This window comes from Gracilinanus agilis, chromosome 6 (genome assembly GCF_016433145.1).
Source record: "Gracilinanus agilis isolate LMUSP501 chromosome 6, AgileGrace, whole genome shotgun sequence".
NCBI lineage: Eukaryota > Metazoa > Chordata > Mammalia > Didelphimorphia > Didelphidae > Gracilinanus > Gracilinanus agilis.
The window spans coordinates 38,173,396-38,192,875 of NC_058135.1; the positions used below are offsets into that span (position 1 = coordinate 38,173,396).

General features: G+C 36.6%; 1 protein-coding gene across 1 annotated transcript in view; it reads right to left on the reverse strand.

Annotated features, from left to right (window-relative positions):
- ANTXR2 (ANTXR cell adhesion molecule 2) overlaps positions 1-19,480 on the reverse strand; it is a 255,604-nt gene that overhangs the window by 129,339 nt on the left and 106,785 nt on the right. Inside the window, exon 10 of the mRNA XM_044681488.1 lies at positions 6,518-6,596. Coding sequence (XP_044537423.1) covers positions 6,518-6,596 — 79 coding nt within the window. The remainder of the gene's footprint in view (positions 1-6,517; positions 6,597-19,480) is intronic.

The following is a 19,480-nucleotide window of genomic DNA, read 5'->3' on the forward strand; positions in this document are numbered from 1 at the left end:
GGGGGAGGGGGGGGTGAAGGGGGTGAAGGGTAAAGTAAAAACATGACTTATGTAACCAGGGAAATTTTTTCTAAAAATAAAAAATTATTTAAAAAAAAGAGAAAATATCTTAAGAATATATATTCAAGAATAGGACATAAATGTTCATTATTGCTCTGTGACAAAATTTGTTATTGGTATTAGCAAAGTCTCTAAATTTCTCAGGGCTTCATTTATACAAACAACTAATAGTAAAAGTTTAATGTTTTAATGTTGGTGAAGCTGAATTGCATTGAACATTCAAATACAGAATTATTTTTCTATTTAATTTCTTAAATATAAATAAGAGAACAGAAACAAAATTGAAGGTTTTCAAAGCTATGAGCACTTTTGCATTTCCCTTTTTCTAAAAATCCAGGCTTTTTAAATAAGGAAATGAAATCAGAGGACTTAACTCTGTTATAACTTTCAGAATTTAATTTTTTCTTCTTGTATGAACCAAAGATCTTCTAAATCATATGTAGAAAATGTAAAAGAAAATCAAACCAACCAGGCCTGGTCATGAAAATATAGCAGCTAGCAATTCACCATGATTATAGGATAAAAACAGAAGTCAATATGGAGACATCTGGTGTATATCTTCATTACAAAAATATTTATTGAACACTCACTAGCAACAAGATATTGAGAGAGAGAGAGAGAGAGAGAGAGAGAGAGAGAGAGAGAGAGAGAGAGAGACAGAGAGAGAGAGACAGAGAGAGAGAGACAGAGAGAGAAATAAATAAAAGAAGGCATAGTATTTGAAGTTAAAAAAATTATGGTCTAGAAGGGAGTCAAAAATGTATCCAAAAACCCCTATTTATACATTATACAAAGTATAACATGGAATGCAAGAAAGGAGAGACAAGATGAAATATCAGTTCATTTTATGATAATGATTTCTGAAACAGGCATGAAAAATCTAAGTGCAAATGAATGAGACAGAATCAACTTTCTAACAAATTAGAGAGTGAAAAGTAATTGGGGGGGCAGCTGGGTAGCTCAGTGGAGTGAGAGTCAGGCCTAGAGACAGGAGGTCCTAGGTTCAAACCCGGCCTCAGACACTTCCCAGCTGTGTGACCGTGGGCAAGTCACTTGACCCCCATTGCCCACCCTTACCACTCTTCCACCTATAAGACAATACACCAAAAATTAAGGGTTAAAAAAAATATTTTAAAAAAAAAAGTAATTGGGAAAATTTTGCTAACAAACAATAATACCTTTGAGAAAACTGGCTAAGCTGGCACAATAGGAGGAAGCAATATAGCTCAGATAACCTTTGCAATTACTCCACAAAGACCTAGAAAATGGATAACACTAAGTCTTAATCAGGAAATCCAAGGAAAAAATCAAAGGACTTTTTTTGTTGTTTTTTGTTTTTACTCCCTAGCCCAAGTCTGCATAGGGAGACAGAGGGGCTATAAAGCATGAGGTCAGTTTAGCTAGAAAAGCTAAGGATTTTGGCCTCCACAATGGGGCAATAAGAGGTCCTAAATACAGCAGAGAGGGAGAAAATACCAAACAAGGAAAATCATTTTGGTGGATTTCAGACCCTGTACAGACCAGGATGTGTACTGGTCAATGAACAGAAGCAAGCGGTTGTTATGACTGTGCCCTGGAGTGGGGCAAGGTCTCAGATCCAGGCTCCAGGTCTGTCTGAAAGCTAAAAAGGGACAAGATCCAGCTAAGAGCAAGACCGTATTTGTATGACTCAACACTAGTTCAAGAGCTTATAAAGTAAGCTCAGATTAGAAGAGTCTTAATTAGCCCTTGATCAGATAGCTTTGGGAGCATTGAAAGATAGTAGGTTTCCAGCATGACTTGTCCCCATAATCCTTCAAAAACACAGTTCTCAATAACCAGAGAATGCAGTAGCAAAAACAAGGGCATAGAAACAAAACCAAACAAGGCAAGTTGGGAATTAAGGCTGGAAGAATGAAAAAAAAATCCCATCATAAAATGCTATTATGGTGATAATGATGACAGATACAAATGTGGGGGGGGGGAGTGGGGGAGGATGGCATTAGAACATCTATAAGTAAAGCTTGGAAGGGAAAAAAACAGTCTGGGCACAAATTTAGTGAGAATTCCTGGAAGACATGATGCAAGAGTTTGAACACTTGGAAGTGAAAGTGAACATTAAAGAAAAAAAAAATCTGAGTGCAAATACTAAGCTGCCCTTTTCAACTAGCAAGAACAGGACAGGAGAGCAAAAAGGGATTATGGAAAAGTGGAAGGAGAGGACTTTATCATCTCTCCTTCCAGCTCTTTCTGGGTCAGCATCACCTATATCATTGCCATGTTTTATATCATTCAACTCTAATTCTCAGTAAGTAGTTCTGGAGGAAAATTTTACTAAGTCTCTCCTCTAATCTAGGATGGACTTTCCTGTATCACATGCAATCCTTCCATCCTCCTTTATCAGTCCCTTCAAGTTTAAGGTCCAGGATACTATGCATAGTCAGACTTTGGTCAAGTTGAAAGTCACTTAAATTTAGTAATGTGGAAAAACTGTCCATTCACTACATCAGTCCCTTCCCCCAAGTTTTTCTATTTCTTGTGGGTGTGGCCAAAATCAGACAACAGGAAAATGAATTCAACACATTCATATAACAAAATTTATTCAGGATATGATAATATATTATTGTGCTATAAGAAAAGAGAAAATAGATTATTCAAAGAGACATGGAAAGGCTTGCAAGAACTGATACAAAATGAAGTAAGAAGAATCAAAGGAACAATGTACACTATAACATCAGTATCATAATTTTGAAAACTTATGAACTGATAAAGAATGAAGTTAGCAGATCCAGGGAAACAATTCACAAGATAACACCACCAGACTAAAAAGAGAAACAATTTTGAAAACTTTAAGAACTATGAGCAATGCAAAGTCTGTTCATCATTCCAAAGAACTGATGATAAAGCATACTATGCCTTACAGAAAAAGTACAGAATGAAACATGAGGATTTTTATATGCAGCAATAAGGGATTTTGTTTTGCTTGACTATGTGGATTTGTTATAAATAATTCATTTTTCATTTCTCTTTTTTGGGGGGTAGGGGAGGGGAGGGAGAGAAAATGGATTTCTATGCATTAAAGACAATTTAAAACATAAAAGACTATAGATGTGGAATATTCCATGCACTTTCAGGTGAGATCACTCAATTGTAGAAATGTTTGAAATAGAAAAACAAAATGTTAGCAACATTGAAAAAAAAAACCTAAAAGAAAAACACTTTTTAAGTCAGCCCTTTGCTTTCAACATGCTTAGGCAAGTCAGCACATAAAACTGCTAAGTTAAATCCATTATAATTCATGTAGAAAACAACAACATCCACAAATCAATGGAGATGGAAAAGAACAGTGTACAAAAGGGAAACAGCACTTCCTGTAATTAAAATACCTCAAATTTACATCCAGCAGAAAACAAATACTCATGAAAGAAAACACTGGATTTCACTGATCTGGGTTCATTCTAGCCTCCTGGTATCTTAATCACCTGTAGTTATGTACCCATAAAACTAGCAGAAAAGAAGTGTTTTCTTACAAAAAAAGATATTTTTCATGCTATTTGAATGACATTAAGAGGTAATGAAGCACCCCTAAATTGGATGCCTGGAGATCTGGATCCTAATCCTGGGACAAGTCATTTTTGTTCTCCTTTTCTGGTTCTGTTATGTAATGATATAAAAGTGCTAAAGGAGGGGCAGCTGGGTAGCTCAGTGGAGTGAGAGTCAGGCCTAGAGACAGGACGTCCTAGGTTCAAACCCGGCCTCAGCCACTTCCCAGCTGTGTGACCCTGGGCAAGTCACTTGACCCCCATTGCCCACCCTTACCAATCTTCCACCTATGAGACAATACACCGAAGTACAAGGGTTTAAAAAAAAAGTGCTAAAGGAGAGAACTGTCTTAAATGCATAACTAGAATGACTAAATATAAATACCCTAGGCCTTGAATCAATTAACCAACAAACATTTTATTAAGTATTTACTGGGGATACAAATTTTTTTTTAAAAATTGAAACAACCTCCTTGGTAGAGTTTGATTTTTCTTTTCAGAGGGGAAGATTTAGTCATATTTGAAGTGGTAGGGAAGGAAATGGAAGGGAGAATTGGAAAAAGACAAAGAAGATGGGGGATATTCTGGAGAAGATGTGAGGAAAAGAGATCAAGAACAATGATGAGAAGGGGTTAGTTCAGTAGGATTGAGAGCTAGGTCAAGAGCTGGGAGGTCCACAGTTCAAATCTGTGCTCAAATACTGCCTACCTCTGTGACCCTGGGCAGGTCACTTGACCCTCATTGACTCCTCTTCTGCCTTGGAATCAATACACAGGATTGATTCTAAGACAGAAGGTAAGAGTTTAAAAAAATACATGTAGAAGGGTTGACCTGAGCAAATGATTATAGAAAAAGAGGAAATAATATGGAATTATAACAAGTTTTGAGATAAAAAAGAAGGGAAGAACAGGAAACTCACATTAAATGACTCTGTGATGAGACCAAGACCTCAGCTGAAAAGTGAAGGGAGAGGAAGCTATGAAAGGCTGGAGGATAGAATAGGTTTTGAACAGCTTTTTGGGGGAAGTAGGGAAAGGAATAAAAGGAAATTATTTCTATAATGATGGTCTAGTTAAGGTTAAATTGGAACCAATCAGCTCAGTTACATTGACTTCCTCCCGCTTCATGCGGCAGACTAGGAGAAGGCATGGAGGAGATGGGCAGTAAGAATAATTTAGGACAGGGATTTGTTAAAGTACAGACAGTAAAAGGAAAGGAGCATGGAGTCCAAGAGAAAGGAAAGTGTGGAGCTGAATAGGCTAATCAAGGGTTAAGATTCAGTGATTGGGATTACTGTGATATTCAAGATTAAGAATGAAGCGAAGTGGGAGCCTGAGATAATATTAAGGGATAAAAGGACAGGAAGTTATACTGGTAGGGACAAATAGGTTCAGGAAGAGTGAAATATTTCATAAAATAGTGGAATGTTTGATTCTAACCATGGTAGTGAAATATTTATGAGTAATCAGTATGATCTTCCCTGAGTGTGACTGAGGCTAAAGTAAAGGAGATTCTTAATTTTTAAAATGAATCTAAACCTATCTGACTCATAGTAAGTTTTTACTAAGAACCTAGAATATTTGAAGCATTATAGATATACTAGGGCTACAAAGAAATGGAACAACAATCAGTCTCCAGGAGATTACAGTCTAAATACAGAGACAACTTTCAAACATCTATGTACCTGCAAGATAAATTAGGGATAAATTGGAGATAATTTCAGAGCAAGGCTCTGTCAAAGGTTTGAGAAAAGGATTCTTTTAGAAGGCAGGCTTTTAGGTGACATTTGAATGAAGCCAGAGAATCCTGGAGGTAAAGGAGAGAAAACAGATTATTGCAGGAATGGGAGATTGCTAGTGAAAATGAAGAGGCAAGAAATGATGGAGTGTTTTGAGAGAGGAACAAAAAAGCAGCAATTATCATTGGATCCCAGAATACACAGAGAAGATCATATAAGAAGACTGAAAAGATAGGACAAAGGTTATGAAGGGCTTTAAAAACTAATCAAAAGGGGACAGCTGGGTAGCTCAGTGGATTGAGAGTCAGGCCTAGAGACAGAAGGTCCAAGGTTCAAATCCGGCCTCAGACACTTCCCAGCTGTGTGACCCTGGGCAAGTCACTTGACCCCCATTGCCTACCCTTACCACTCTTCCACCTAGGAGCCAATACACAGAAGTTAAGGGTTTAAAAAAAATAATCAAAAGATTTTATATTTGTTCTTGGAGGCCATAGGGAGTCTTTGGAGTTTATTGACTAGGGAGGAATTGGAGTGGAAGACCTGCACTATAGGAAATTCAGTTTGGTAGTTGAATGGTAGATGGAAGAAAGTAGGGAAGTTCTTGAAGTAGGAAGACCAAGTTCTTGAAGTAGGAAGGCTAAAGCAGTAGTCTAATTATGTAGTAATGAGAGTTTTCACTAGAGTTGTTTCAAGAGGTTTCTAAAATCAGATGAGGAAGGAGAGCATTCCAGGAATGGGAGATATGCTGTGTGAAGGTAGGAAGGCAGGAAAGCTAGAGAATAGGGTGAAAAAAGAAGATTAAAAAGTTGAGCTTTTCTTTCAAAGAGACAGTTCATCTCATTAAAAACAGTGCAAAACTTTCCAAATGTAACTGTATTCTCTTTAAGTTCAATTCTGGCTTAGTTCTTTGTCAATTTTCAGTGTGCACAGTATTTGTCACATTATAGGTGCTTAGCAATTGCTTTTCCTTCCTTTACCTCTTTTTTGGAGTATTGCTTAGCCATACAACAATGCATCACTATTTGGACAATAGGCATTCTAAATGAACTTGCTTTTTTTCTGTATGGACAGGTTGGCCAAATTTAGAGTAATTTTACATCTAATTTAGTTGGCTTTGAAATGTGCCAGAACTTGATGAATTTAGCATAATATTCAGATCCCAAAATGTAACCTCTACAATATTCTCTTATTTACTTACACATTGTGTAGCTGTGACTGTCAATGAGCTGTAGAGAACAGATTTTCCTTCATTCAAACTCACAGAAACCTCAAGAGTTCTGAAAGAAAATGAGAAAGCAATTGGAATACAATTATAACTTTTTTGATGGACTTTTATGAACTGACATAAGTTAAAATGAACCAGCAATTATATTTTGTATGCATGGATCAATTTTTTCATCAAAAATGGCTATTTTTTCCCAGAAACTCTAATTTGGGGAGTCATCATTAGGTGATATCTTTCCAGCTTTGAGTAGGCCCAATCAAATGAGAAGGAGTCAAAAAGTGAACAGTAGGGAAATATAGCCAAAAAGGACATTATCAAAGATAATTGGAAGGACACTGAACATAAGCTGATAAACTAACCCAGAAGATATGAATAACAGAATGAAATAAAACCCTCCATATAAGCTAAATGAGTTTGGAAATCTAAGGATAAATATTGTAATTTTAAAAAATGAATCAAAACCAGATGAGACACAGAATCTTGTAGATTCCCAAGAGCATAGAACCACAGCAGATGTTCTTGAATGTCTTAGAAAAGAAATAGGAATTGTAAAAGCAAATATGTAGTCTGCATATCAAAAAAAGAAGGATTAAAAAAACATGATTCTACAATGACAAACTCCATCTGAGAAACGAAATGAGAACAAATGATTGGTAATGCAAATATAAAGAAGTGAAGGTCAAATACGAATTGAAATTTAAGGTAATTTTTCTACTTATAAAGAAAATATAGGTCAAACAATTTTGCTCTCTAGTATTGAGAAAGAAAAAAATGCAAAAAAAACCTTAATTCAAATCAACTCAATTTAACTAACATTTATAAAATGTCTTGCATAAATAATAGACAGTGTTGCTTCTCCTGTTCTATACACTAAAAAATAGCTTCAAAGTAGATTTTATCTTATTTTTATTAAAGCAAAATACACATACATATTCATATATGAAAAAGATAACTAACAGTATAAAATACCACATAAAAAGTACTCAGTCAACATTACAAACTATAAGTGTGACAAAAGTCTATGGTAGGAACAATATCTCCACAGACACTGAAATAATTTTTTTCCTAAAATGAAATAAAATCATTCTCTATGCTCAAACTACTTATATAGTTTCTTGTTCACCTAAGCCAGGACAAGGAGCAAGGTCATGTCATACCTTGCTGGTCAGGTACATTCCCATTGCAAATGCAGAGGCAAGGAAGCTGTACCCACACATATCCTTGTCAAAAGTCCTTTCCATGTGCTTGCTAAAAAGATTTATTTTTGCTAAAAGTTTAGTTACAATACTGAGCTGAAAATACCAGATCAGCCTGAACTAGATCTGACGTAGAAAATTTGCAATACATAGCAAGCTGGTTTAGAATGACCTCATGGCTGACCTCATAGTGTAAGAGGTGGAAAGAGGGTCCCTTAGATTATTAAATGCCCTGATATGCCTTGCCCATATTGTGGATGCTAAGTTTCCAGCCAGGCTTCTAGTTGCATATCATAAGTCTTTCTCAGAGGAACAGTATGAAGGATTCCACTGGCTAGGAGGTGTGGGAGCAAATTAGCAAGTAAATGGTTCCCATGAATTCATCAGTGAGAGACATTCATGAATCTTCTCTGTGAAAAATACTATAAAATATCATTTCAATTTGGAAAACTTTCCATTTGTGGATGACTGTGATCTCAAAGCCCACAGTTATCAAAGGCCCCAAGCTCTCACTGCTCATTGTGGAACTTTCTAAGATCTGTACTAAATAGACTGCTTGGGACATAATATTATTTTTAGGAGGTCCTTAAGAACTGTATCATATGAATTTTGAGACTTTAATACAAGTACTAGCTGAACATCTGGAAAGGATAATGTTTTTAATTGCCCCATAAACCTAGAAAAATGTCCAAAACTGAATATACAGAAAGATATGGCAAATACAACCATTAATTTGCTAAGGATGAGGGGTGAGTATGACCAAATTGAAGGAAAGATATGTTCTAATTTCACTCCTAAACATGGGGTATATAACTTTCTCTTTCTGAGACTTCCACCACAGTGATTTGGTGAGGGCCCAAGGTCCTTTTATCCACCCTAGCAGAAACAAAGACTAATTACACATGGCAGCTAGAGCATGTATAGTGGCTTAGATGAACCTAAGATTTGTATATATTTTTTTTTTGCTTTTTTCCCTCTCTGTCTAAACAGAGATGAGTGTGGCCATCCTTAACCATGGAAGAAGCCTTGAGTTTGAGAGGTAGAAATTCCTGGATCCCTCAGCTATACCTAACTAGAAACAAGTGGAATTTCTTTGTTAATAAGATTAAATAAATCAAAGAGGAAAAAAGGAATGTGTACTTGTTAGGACAAGCACAGCTCCAGCAAAGGACAGTAGGAGAGACACGAAGACCCAACAGAAAGGGAAATTCATAGGCATTAATAGAGGAAATAAAAACTATTTCTTTGCTGTAATCTAGAAATGGGGAGGTCCCTCTACACTCCTATCACTAAACTATCGAGTGGTCAGTGGACAAGGGAACAAGCAGTCTTGGGGGAACAAAAGGTAAAATTGTAGGAAGATGCCTTACTTTCTAACCACACAGAGGTGAAGCTATCTATTGGGAAACTTCATTCTGGATGTACCTAGATATCTTAAACTTACCAAGTCCAAATCCAAACTCATTATCTTTCCCCCTATATATTTCTTTTTTCCTAAATTCCATATCATTGTTGAAGATACATCAATCTTCACAGTCTGCCAGGTACACCACCAGGGTATTATCCTCACTTCCCTTTCCCTCCCTCTCCCTCCTTGGCCCCCCCATCCCCACCTCAAAGCCACTCTGTTGCCAAGTCCTTTGACACTGGCAACAGCCTGGTGCAAACTCTCATCACCTCACATCTGGATTTTAGACCTTTAGCTCATCATTATCCCTTTACATCTGGAGACCCTCTGTGCACTTCTCCTGACATCACACCTTCCCTGCCTCCCACCTCCACTTGGACTGTGCTCTTTGAAAGGTTCATTATGTTCCTTATTTTATTTTGCTTTTCTTTCTGATTTTCTTTTACCTACATTAAGATTCATTTCCACTGAGGCAAGGCTTCTCAGAGCCCTCAAATCAGAGTTTTCCAATACTATTAACTATTGAAGTGGTGGTGGGTACCCTACAAGGCTCTTAAGGCCTTCCCACCAAAGGGTGGGGACTATGGTAGAAGAAAAATCCATGGGCTAGGCTTTTTTTCTCTCTTACATAGCAATAAAACCAGTTTTGACACTTAATTAGTTTAGGAACTAAGGCTTGAACTATTGGCATAGCTTTCGAGACACCTTTGTATAAAAGCCCAGTGCCAGAGGAATTAGGGGCTCTCCAGGCCTAATACAACCTTTTGACCATGCATGCCACCGTGGTAAATGTGGAGGCAAAGAAACTATGCCCACATGAATGAATGTGATATCCTTACTTAATATCATTTCCATGTAATTGCTAAGCACACTTCATTTTCTTAATGTTCCATGAGCTACAAGTGTCTCCTTTCATTTCAATCCAGACCAGCCTCAGTTAGTCCCAGCAGAGAAAAGATTGTGAAGAGGAAAAAGAAAATCATATTAGCATGATCAAAGCAAGGTTTCTTAGAAGAGTTAGAATTTGATCTGGGTCTTAATAAAGAAGTAAGATTTGAATGACCCAGAAGAGTACTAAAGGCACTGAGATGAGAAAAACTCAAGGCATATTCAGATATAATAGATAATTCAAAAGTAATTCTATTTGGTTTTAGAATATATATGCAAATTTTGTAAGTTTATGGTTCTAATTATTATTAGTTTGCTAACATTTTTTAAATATGTACATATTCCCTAGTATCTAAAAAAGCCCTGAAGCACAATTCCTAGGAGAAATAGAAAAATGTGAAATTTAAAAAATTCTCACAAATAACCCACAGAATAAAATTTCAGATATGAATAACTAAGAGTCAACTATACCTAATTCCCAATGTTATATGTTGTTTTAAAATAAGAATATAATTTCTCTAAGACTATTCATATTCACATAAATACGTATTGAGGTAGGGAGACATCAAGCTTATTTAATATTAATAGACTAAGAACTCTTCTCATATATAGTTGAAAAGAATCAACGAAAACTGTACTCTGTGCCTACCTTGGCTCCCCAAATACTTCCTATAGGATCAATGTAACATTTTTTCCCTATCAGTAGACTATGAAACTTCTTTTTGGTTGTTTGTCTTTATTATATTTTGATAATAGATTATGAAGCTATGTGAGCAAGGTGCCCACCGTATTGTGTTGATGTGGCAATTAACTGAAGTTTCAAAAAAATACATCAAATTTAATAACAATAGTAAGCTAAGTTCATGATGAGATTCCAGGATAAATAAAACTTTCTACCATAGAAACATGTTATTATTAATGAAACTGGTTATTGATTTCCAACAGAATGGTCTAGCCCAAGGTCTGGCACATGATAAGCACTTAACAAATGCATGTTAACTGACTCAGACTTCCCTAGACCAAAAAAAAACTGTTTATACCTATGAAACTGTCAGTAAAAACAAGATTAAAATTTAGGAAAGAGATTTTAGAGGTCACTAAAATATTTTCATTTGATTTCTTTTGATGACACAAGGAAAAATAAATCATTTCAGAGGTAGAGAAATTCAATCTTTTTTGAAGAGAGAAAACAAAGGGGAAAAGAAAGATAGTAATCAAAATACAAGGAAAATTGAGAAATCCATAAAATTCTTCTTTAAGTTTTTTTTTTTATTTACTAGGATAAATAGTATGGAAATGGGCAAAAATTATGGACTAATAATTATTTTTCACTAGTGTTCCACTCTGAAATGTGATGATCTTATTTAGTTACAACAGTAATATCTTGATTAGCCTATCTTCTGGAAATCACTCTCCTTTATTTGAAGTTAGCCATGTTTTGAAGGGAAAAATAAACTTTCAAAATTCAAGAAGCAGAACTGGTTCCAGTTTTCAACCATATGACAAACATATCTCCTGGCATATTTTTTTCTACCCCTGCCTCATCAGAAGTAAACAGAACTGATGCTAAGCAACACTGTGAAGTCAGCCAGGAAGTTGGTATAACACTTCAGCATATCTGTCATCAGTTTCCTCTTTCCACATCTTCCTCTATCTCCCATTATCAGCAACCCATATCTCATTATACTATTTGTGGTAGGGGGAGGGAAGGAACCAGATGTAAACAGGTAAAACATTTTTTTCTTTGCTCAGTTACTTTTGGATTTTGAGTTTATGATAGAGACCCTAAAAAATAACAGGCCCACTTAGTTAGATAGGAAAATAAACAAAATTTTTGTGGAGTGGAGAGTGGATGATCTCCATCTTTCTATCCAGTACCTGTAGATACTCCATTAGAGAAGAATAAGAGATAGGCCTCAATGGATCTTAAAAGTTTTCACTCCAGAAGTGGAAGTGGGGGAAAATCATTGAGAGGTAATGGATAAGTTGATGGACTGAAAGTAACCACCCAGCTGAACTCTATCAACATTTACCTACAAAAACCTTAAAATCATACCTCAAATCAAATGGTGGAGCAGCAGAGCCAAAAATGGTTGCAGTAAGTCATTTTTTCAATCTAGAAAAACTTAAGAGGTCATTAGGAAAAGTCTGTGACACTGGAGGAGGTCTGCTTGGAGACCACATATGAGGTTGCAGCAATGGCAGTTACTGTAGCAGCAGTAGCTTTGGGATCTTTCAACCCAGATACACAGTAAGAGAGTTGAACAACTGGTTAAACAGGGAATCCTTTTCTTGCTTTAGGTACAACTGGTGCTGGCTAGCAACTCTATTCCCCAAAACAAGTTCTGGGGTGCAGTTCTAGGGCAGAAAGGAGTGCGTTTGGTCACAAGGAAGTAGGAGCCCTGGTCATAGTTCTAAAGCATAGAGGATCACTATTTCTTGTGGCTATAGGAAACCAAGGATCCTTCCTTGGTAAAGACCAGAGCACAGAACAGGAGATCAGTGAACACATCTCTCCCAGGAATATATCACCTTAGGAGGTTAAAAAACTTGCAGAACCCCTTATAATTAGCTCTGAAAAAAGCAGGACAAAAAACCTGAATCTTGAGAAAGTTCTTCCCCATCCCATGTTGAGCAGAACCCAAAATGAACATGAAGTTCAAAGTCAAGAAATGGAGTGGAAAATAGGCAAACAACAAAAAGATCATTTGGCAATAAAAAGTTACTGCAGTGGCAGGGTAGACTAAGATATAAACTCAGAAGACAACGATGTGGAAATAGATACCAAAAAACACTCAAAGAAAAATGCTAATTGGATCCAAACACAACAAGAATTCTGGGAAGAGTTAAAGTAAAGGAATCATAGAGAGAAAATTGGGGAAAGAAAAAATATAAGAAAATTGTGAAATGATAATTTACAGTTTGGTAAAAGAAATTAAATATATTAAAGAAAATAATACCTTCAAAGCAGACATGGTCAAGTGGAAAAGGAGATACAAAAACTCAATGAAGAAAAAACTTCTTAAAAAGCAGAATTGACCAAATGGGAAAAAGAAATATAAAAGTATGCATTAAAAATTAGCATTGTGCAAGTGGAAGCTAATGACTCTATGAGACATCAAAAAATAATAAAATAAAGCCAAAAGAATGAAAAATAGAAGAAAATGTGAAATATTTCATCATAAAAACAACTGACCTGAAGAATAAATCAAGAGAAATAATTTAGGAATTATAGGACTACCTGAATTGTTGTTTTTCTTCAGTCATTTTTCATTCATGTCCAACACTTTGTGATTCCATTTGGGGTTTTCTTGGCAAAGATTCTAGAATAGTTTGCCATTTCCTTATGTGGCTCACTTTACAGATAAGGAGACTGAAGAAAACAGAGTTCAGGGACTTGCCCAGAGTCACACAATTAGTTAAATGTTTGAACTCAGATTTGAACTCCACTGTGCTCTCTAACTACTCCAGACTACCTGAAAGCTATGATCACACATATTTTAAGAAATTGTCAAGGAAAATTGCTTTGATATTTTAGATTCAGAACACAAATTAGAAAATGAAAGAATTCACAAGTTACCTCCTGAAAGAGATCCCAAAATGAAAACTCCCAGAAATATTATAGCCAAATTCCAGAGCTCCTGGGTCAAGGAAAAATATTGCAAGTAGTCAGAAAGAAACAATTCAAATACCATGGAGCCACAATTAGAAAGGCAAAAGATCTATCATATACCACATTAAAGGATAAGATAATATTTCCAAAAGCAAAGGAGCTAGGATTGCAACCAATAAAACACCCATAAAAACTGAGTATAATCCCATTTGGGAAGATGTAATATGTAATTCCCCCAAACCTTATCATTATTTGGGCAGCTAGAAGGAGTTTACACAGATAGAAGGTATGAGTGTGAGTTAATTATGTAGCATAATCCCCCCAAAAAGAAGGCATGAGAAAGAGGGATACACTGGGAAAAGGAGGAAGGGAGATATAGAATGGAGAAAATTTTTCTCACATAAAAGAAGCATACAAAGAAGTGAATCTACAGGGTATGTGAACATGGCTGGGTAGTGGGCAATACTTGAACCTCACTGAATATATACATATATACATAAATTCAGTTACGCAAGACAGAAATAGAAGAAGAAGGAAATAAGAGATGTGGAGGGGGGTGCGTGATACTTGGGTATGGGATTACACTGTAAATGTTAATATACAATGATGGTACCTGAAATAGGTTTTTAAAAGAAGGAAGAAAAGTAGAAGGGAATTCATTCTGTGCATGGAAGACATTATAAGCAAAAACACAAAGATGAAAAAAGGAGTGAATTAAGATTGGAAAGTTAGGTTAGAACCCAATTTTGGAGAACTTTAAATGATGGGATCAGGGAAGTTTTGCTTTATTAGATAGGCGATGAGAATATGGTGAAAATTTTGTACTAGAAGAGTACCATGCTTCAATATAGCCTTTCCAATAAACCTTTCATTTTGCTGTCCAAGGACTTTTCTTATTTACTCTATTTATAATTATTCTCAGCATGTAACTCTTTTACCAATAAAGGAAGTGATAATCTGTCAGCAATTATCTATGTGGAAGATTCTGTGCTAGAAGCAATGGAAACAATGTGCAATAGGCACATATCAATTAAGGAATGGCTAAACAAACTGTGATACATGACTGTAACAGAATATAATTGCATTGAAGAAATAATGAATACCATTAATTCAGAGAAGCATGGAAAGACCGATAGAAGAAAGAGAACCAGAAAAATCTACCCAATAACTGAAATTATGTAAATAGATAAAGCAGCAAAAATTGAAATTGAATGGTGTATAATTATAATGCCCAAACATGGCCTCACAGAACAGTTATGAGAAGGAATATGCTTACCCTCTTTGCAAAGGTAGGAATCTAGGGGTGTGCATACAAGGTGGGACTGCTAAACTGCTTTTTTGTTGTTGCTGTCATTGTTGATGCTGTTATTGCTTTATTCTTTGTTATAAGGGACAACTACTCTGGTAAGGATGGGAAGAGAGAGATACAGGGAAATGTAAGTTATGTAAAAAATATGTTGAGAAAAACTTTTTAATGAGTCTGTGCTAGGTGTGAGGGATGAAAGGAAATGCTATCTGGAATACCTGAAGCAGTAATATTTATTCCAATGACCTAACATATTTTCCCCATACTTTCCAAGAATGGGAAATTCTTCTACATTGCTTTTTTTTAAAAATTGGTGTCAAGAACAAAATTATGGACTTGAAGTCAGAAAGAACTCTATTAATATCCTACATCAAACATTTGCTAGCTGTGTGATTCTGGACAAGCCATGTGACTGCTCTGTACCTCAGGTTCTTCATCTATAAAATTAGAGAATGTAACTCAGTGACCTATAAAATCCCATCCTGCTCAAAATCTATGATCTCTCATTCTCCATAAAAATTTACCATTATTTTGTTAGACCAAGAGTTTCTAGATGATGAAGATAGCATGTGTATGTTCTCTGTGATCACAGTTTATTTTAAGAACACCTTTTAAAGAATACAGAACTCCACATTGTGGAAACAAGGAACACATTTGGAAATCACTGATTCAAGCAAAACATAATTCTAAGTCCAAACATATCTGTGATTAAAGAACGATTAGTTTAGTTAAGAATATTTCTTAATTTTTTTCTCTCTAAGATGGGCAATAAAGGAATTTAGATCTTTCCAATGAGGAATTATTATCCAATTGTACAAATCAATAAAAATAAGTTAGTATAGAATGAATAGACCAAGTCACGTGTAGAATATTTTAATTAGTCCTAAGGTTCCTATTTTTTTTAAGAGAAACCAAATTGTGTCTAGAGAAGGTTATGATTATGAAGAATCTACAAAGTTAGAGGGTTAAAGAGGAAGAGGTTGTTCCACCTTCTAAATCAAATATTTATCAACCTAAGATTCTCTGAAACCAATACAGTCAAGAACCTAAGAACATTTTGCCTTGAATTGAACAAATCACTTCATTCAACAAATATTTGTTAAATACATGCTGTGATCATTGTGCCGGACTATAGAGATACAGAAATATATTTATGTATATATAGATGTATCCTTGTAGTGGCAGGGTGATTTAACTAGATGAAACGTAAAGACCCCTTTTTCTGTAAAATCCTAAGATTCCACTTTGTTAGAGAGAATTTATTCTGTTAATACATATAGTATTTGTTGACTCTGACTCATAAAAAAGCAGCAACAAAAATGGTGTATTCCAGTATAATAATGAATTCATTTGTGTGTATTTGTATATGTGTGTATGTTTCTTGAAATGATAGCCTATCTCTTTCAAAACATAATAAGTCGACTTCCAGTTAAGATGGCGGCAGAGTAAGGAGCAGCTGCTCGATCTCTCCTGACCAAAGCATACAGGACTCCTCAAGGGGAAATAAAAACGAGTCCAGAGGAATGAAGGAACCCCACAACAGGGCGCAGCATTGAAGGTATGTGGAATCGGGGCATTTCCACGCTATAAAGGGGTGAAACAGCTCTCACTAAAACGCGAGAGGAAGAAGCCCCTCCCCCACCCCCACACCTCGCACAACGCCAACGCACAAGTGTGAAAACAGGACTGGGGCAACCAGATAATCACCAGCAGCCCCGGGGCTTGTACCTGTGTGCTGCAAGATGAGGGACCACAGGTGGCTGGGGGCACACACTGACTTTCCCCCTTCCACGTGGGTGAAGGCACTGCCTTGGGGCCCGAACAAAGGCCTCTAAAACACAGCCTTTCCCAAGCACTGAGGGCATCGCCTCAGGTGGGAATAAAGATCTCCAGCCCACAGACTTTCCCTAGCTTCTGTGTGGGTGAAGGCAGTGCCCTAAGAGCATCTGCACAGGCAAAGGCAGCACCCTAGGCTTGAATAACGATCTCCAGCCCAGGCTTGGACCTCCAGTGAGGACCCCATGCAGACCCAGCGAGGCAGTGGAAGCAGCCCCAAAGGCTGCTGAAGGAACCTCGGGCAGAGGAGCAGACCGGGAACTACCAGGAGACCTGACCCCGAGGACAAGGAGACCGGAGCCCCCGGGAGCTTGCAAGGCGCAGGCAGACCCTGAGTGCAAAGACAAACCTGAAAAGGGGCAGGGCTAACAATGGCCAGCAATAAGGAAGTCCAGAAGAAAAAGACTATCAAGAGAAACTCTGGAACACTGGACAACTTCTAAACAGAGAAAATCCAGACAACAGAGGAGGGAAAACAAAAATCCAAACTCCCCCAAAAAATGAAAGCTGGTCACAAGCTATGGAAGAGTTTAAAAATGAAATGCTGAGGAAGATGGAAGAAATCTGGCAAGAAAATAACAGTTTAAAAGGCAGAATTTTGCAACTGGAAAGTGAGAGAAGACAACTGAAGACCAAAAATGACCAGATTGAAAAGGAAAACCAAAAAATTATAGCTGAAAACCAAAACATTAAAGCTGAAAACCAAAACATTAAAGCCGAAAACCAGTCCTTAAAGGCTAGAATCGAACATTTAGAAACCAATGATCTCTAAAGACAACAAGAACAAATAAAACAAAGTCAAAAGACAGATAAAATAGAAGGAAACATAAAATATCTCAATAAGAGACTGACAGACGAAGAAAACTGGTCTAGAAGAGACAACTCGAGAATCATTGGTCTTCCAGAAAAGGCAGAAATTAATAGAAACTTGGACTCCATAATTAAAGAAATTATTCAGCAAAATTGCCCTGAAGTTCTACAACAAGAGGGCAATATAGACATTGAAAGGATCCATAGAACACCCCCTACACTGGACCCAGAAAAGTCAACACCCAGAAATATAATAGCGAAATTGAAGAGCTTTCAAGTTAAAGAAAAAATCTTACAAGAAGCCAGAAAGAGACAATTCAAATATCAAGGAGCACCAATAAGGATCACACAGGATCTGGCAGCCTCAACACTAAAAGACCGCAAGGCTTGGAATACAATATTCAGAAAGGCAAGAGAGCTGGGCCTTCAGCCACGAATCAACTACCCAGCGAAACTAACCATATACTTCCAGGGGAAAGTATGGGCATTCAACAAAATTGAAGAATTCCAAGTTTTTGCACAAAAGAGACCGGGACTAAATTGAAAGTTTGACACTCAACCACAAATATCAAGAGAAAGATGAAAAGGTAAATAAGAAACAGAGGGAAAAGAAAGAAAACTCTTAGTCTTTTAAGCTTGACTCTTTAAGGGCATAAATAAGATCTAATTATCTGTATTACTAGGTGGAGAAATGCTATGTATAATTCTCTGTAGTGAACTCTATACACTATTATAATATTCACTATTATAGCAACCAGAAGAATAATTCATAGGGAGAGGACAGGATACTAAATGGTCTAAGAAGACATGGGGGGTGGGAAAGAGGGTGGAATAGTAGGGGACACCAAGAAAAATCCGAGTAAATAAGAAAAATAAGATATTCTATTACACACAAAGAGGGCATGGGAAGGGGAGGGGATGAATAATATCATAAGAAGGAGAGGAAGAGAGCATAATCAAACCTTACTCTCAGTGTAATCAACCCGGAGAAGGAAGAGTAGCTTTATTATCCATCGGGATAAAAATCTCTATCTAACCCTACTGAGAAAGTCAGAAGGGATAAACCAAAGGGAGCAGGGGAGTGGGGAGGCCAAAAAAGGGAGGGGAGAATAGAGGGGAGAGTATTCATTTGGTCTTTAAAAAAACTAAAAGAGGGGAACAACAAGGGAGGGGACAGAAAGGGAAGTCAATCAAGGGAGGGGATAAGGGATACTGGCTCAAAGCAAACCACTGGTGTAAAAGAAAATAGTGTAATAAGAAGGAGTGGGTCTAGGGGAGGATACAAAAATGTCAGTGAATACACAACTAACAATTGTAACTCTGAATGTGAACGGGATGAATTCACTCATAAAACAGAAGCAAATAGCAGAGTGGATCAGAAACCAAAATCCTACCATAGGTTGACTAAAAGAAACACATATTAGGCGGGTAGACACACACAAGTTCAAGGTTAAGAATATGAGCAAAATCTTTTGGGCATCAAATGAGAAAAAGAAGGCAGGAGTGGCTATTATGATTTCTGACAAAGCCAAAGTAAAAATAGATATGATTAAAAAAGACAGGGAAGGTCATTACATCCTGATTAAAGGCAGTATAAACAATGAGGAAATAACACTGCTCAATATATATGTACCAAGTGGTATAGCAACCAAATTCATAAAGGAGAAACTGGCAGAGCTCAAGAAGGAAATAGATAGTAAAACCATAATAGTGGGAGATCTAAATATTCCTCTTTCAGATCCAGATAAATCAAACCAAAAAATGAATAAGAAAGAGGTAAGAGAGATGAATGAAGTCCTAGAAAAATTAGATTTAATTGATATGTGGAGAAAAATAAATAGGGACAAAAAGGAATACACCTTCTTTTCAGCTGCACATG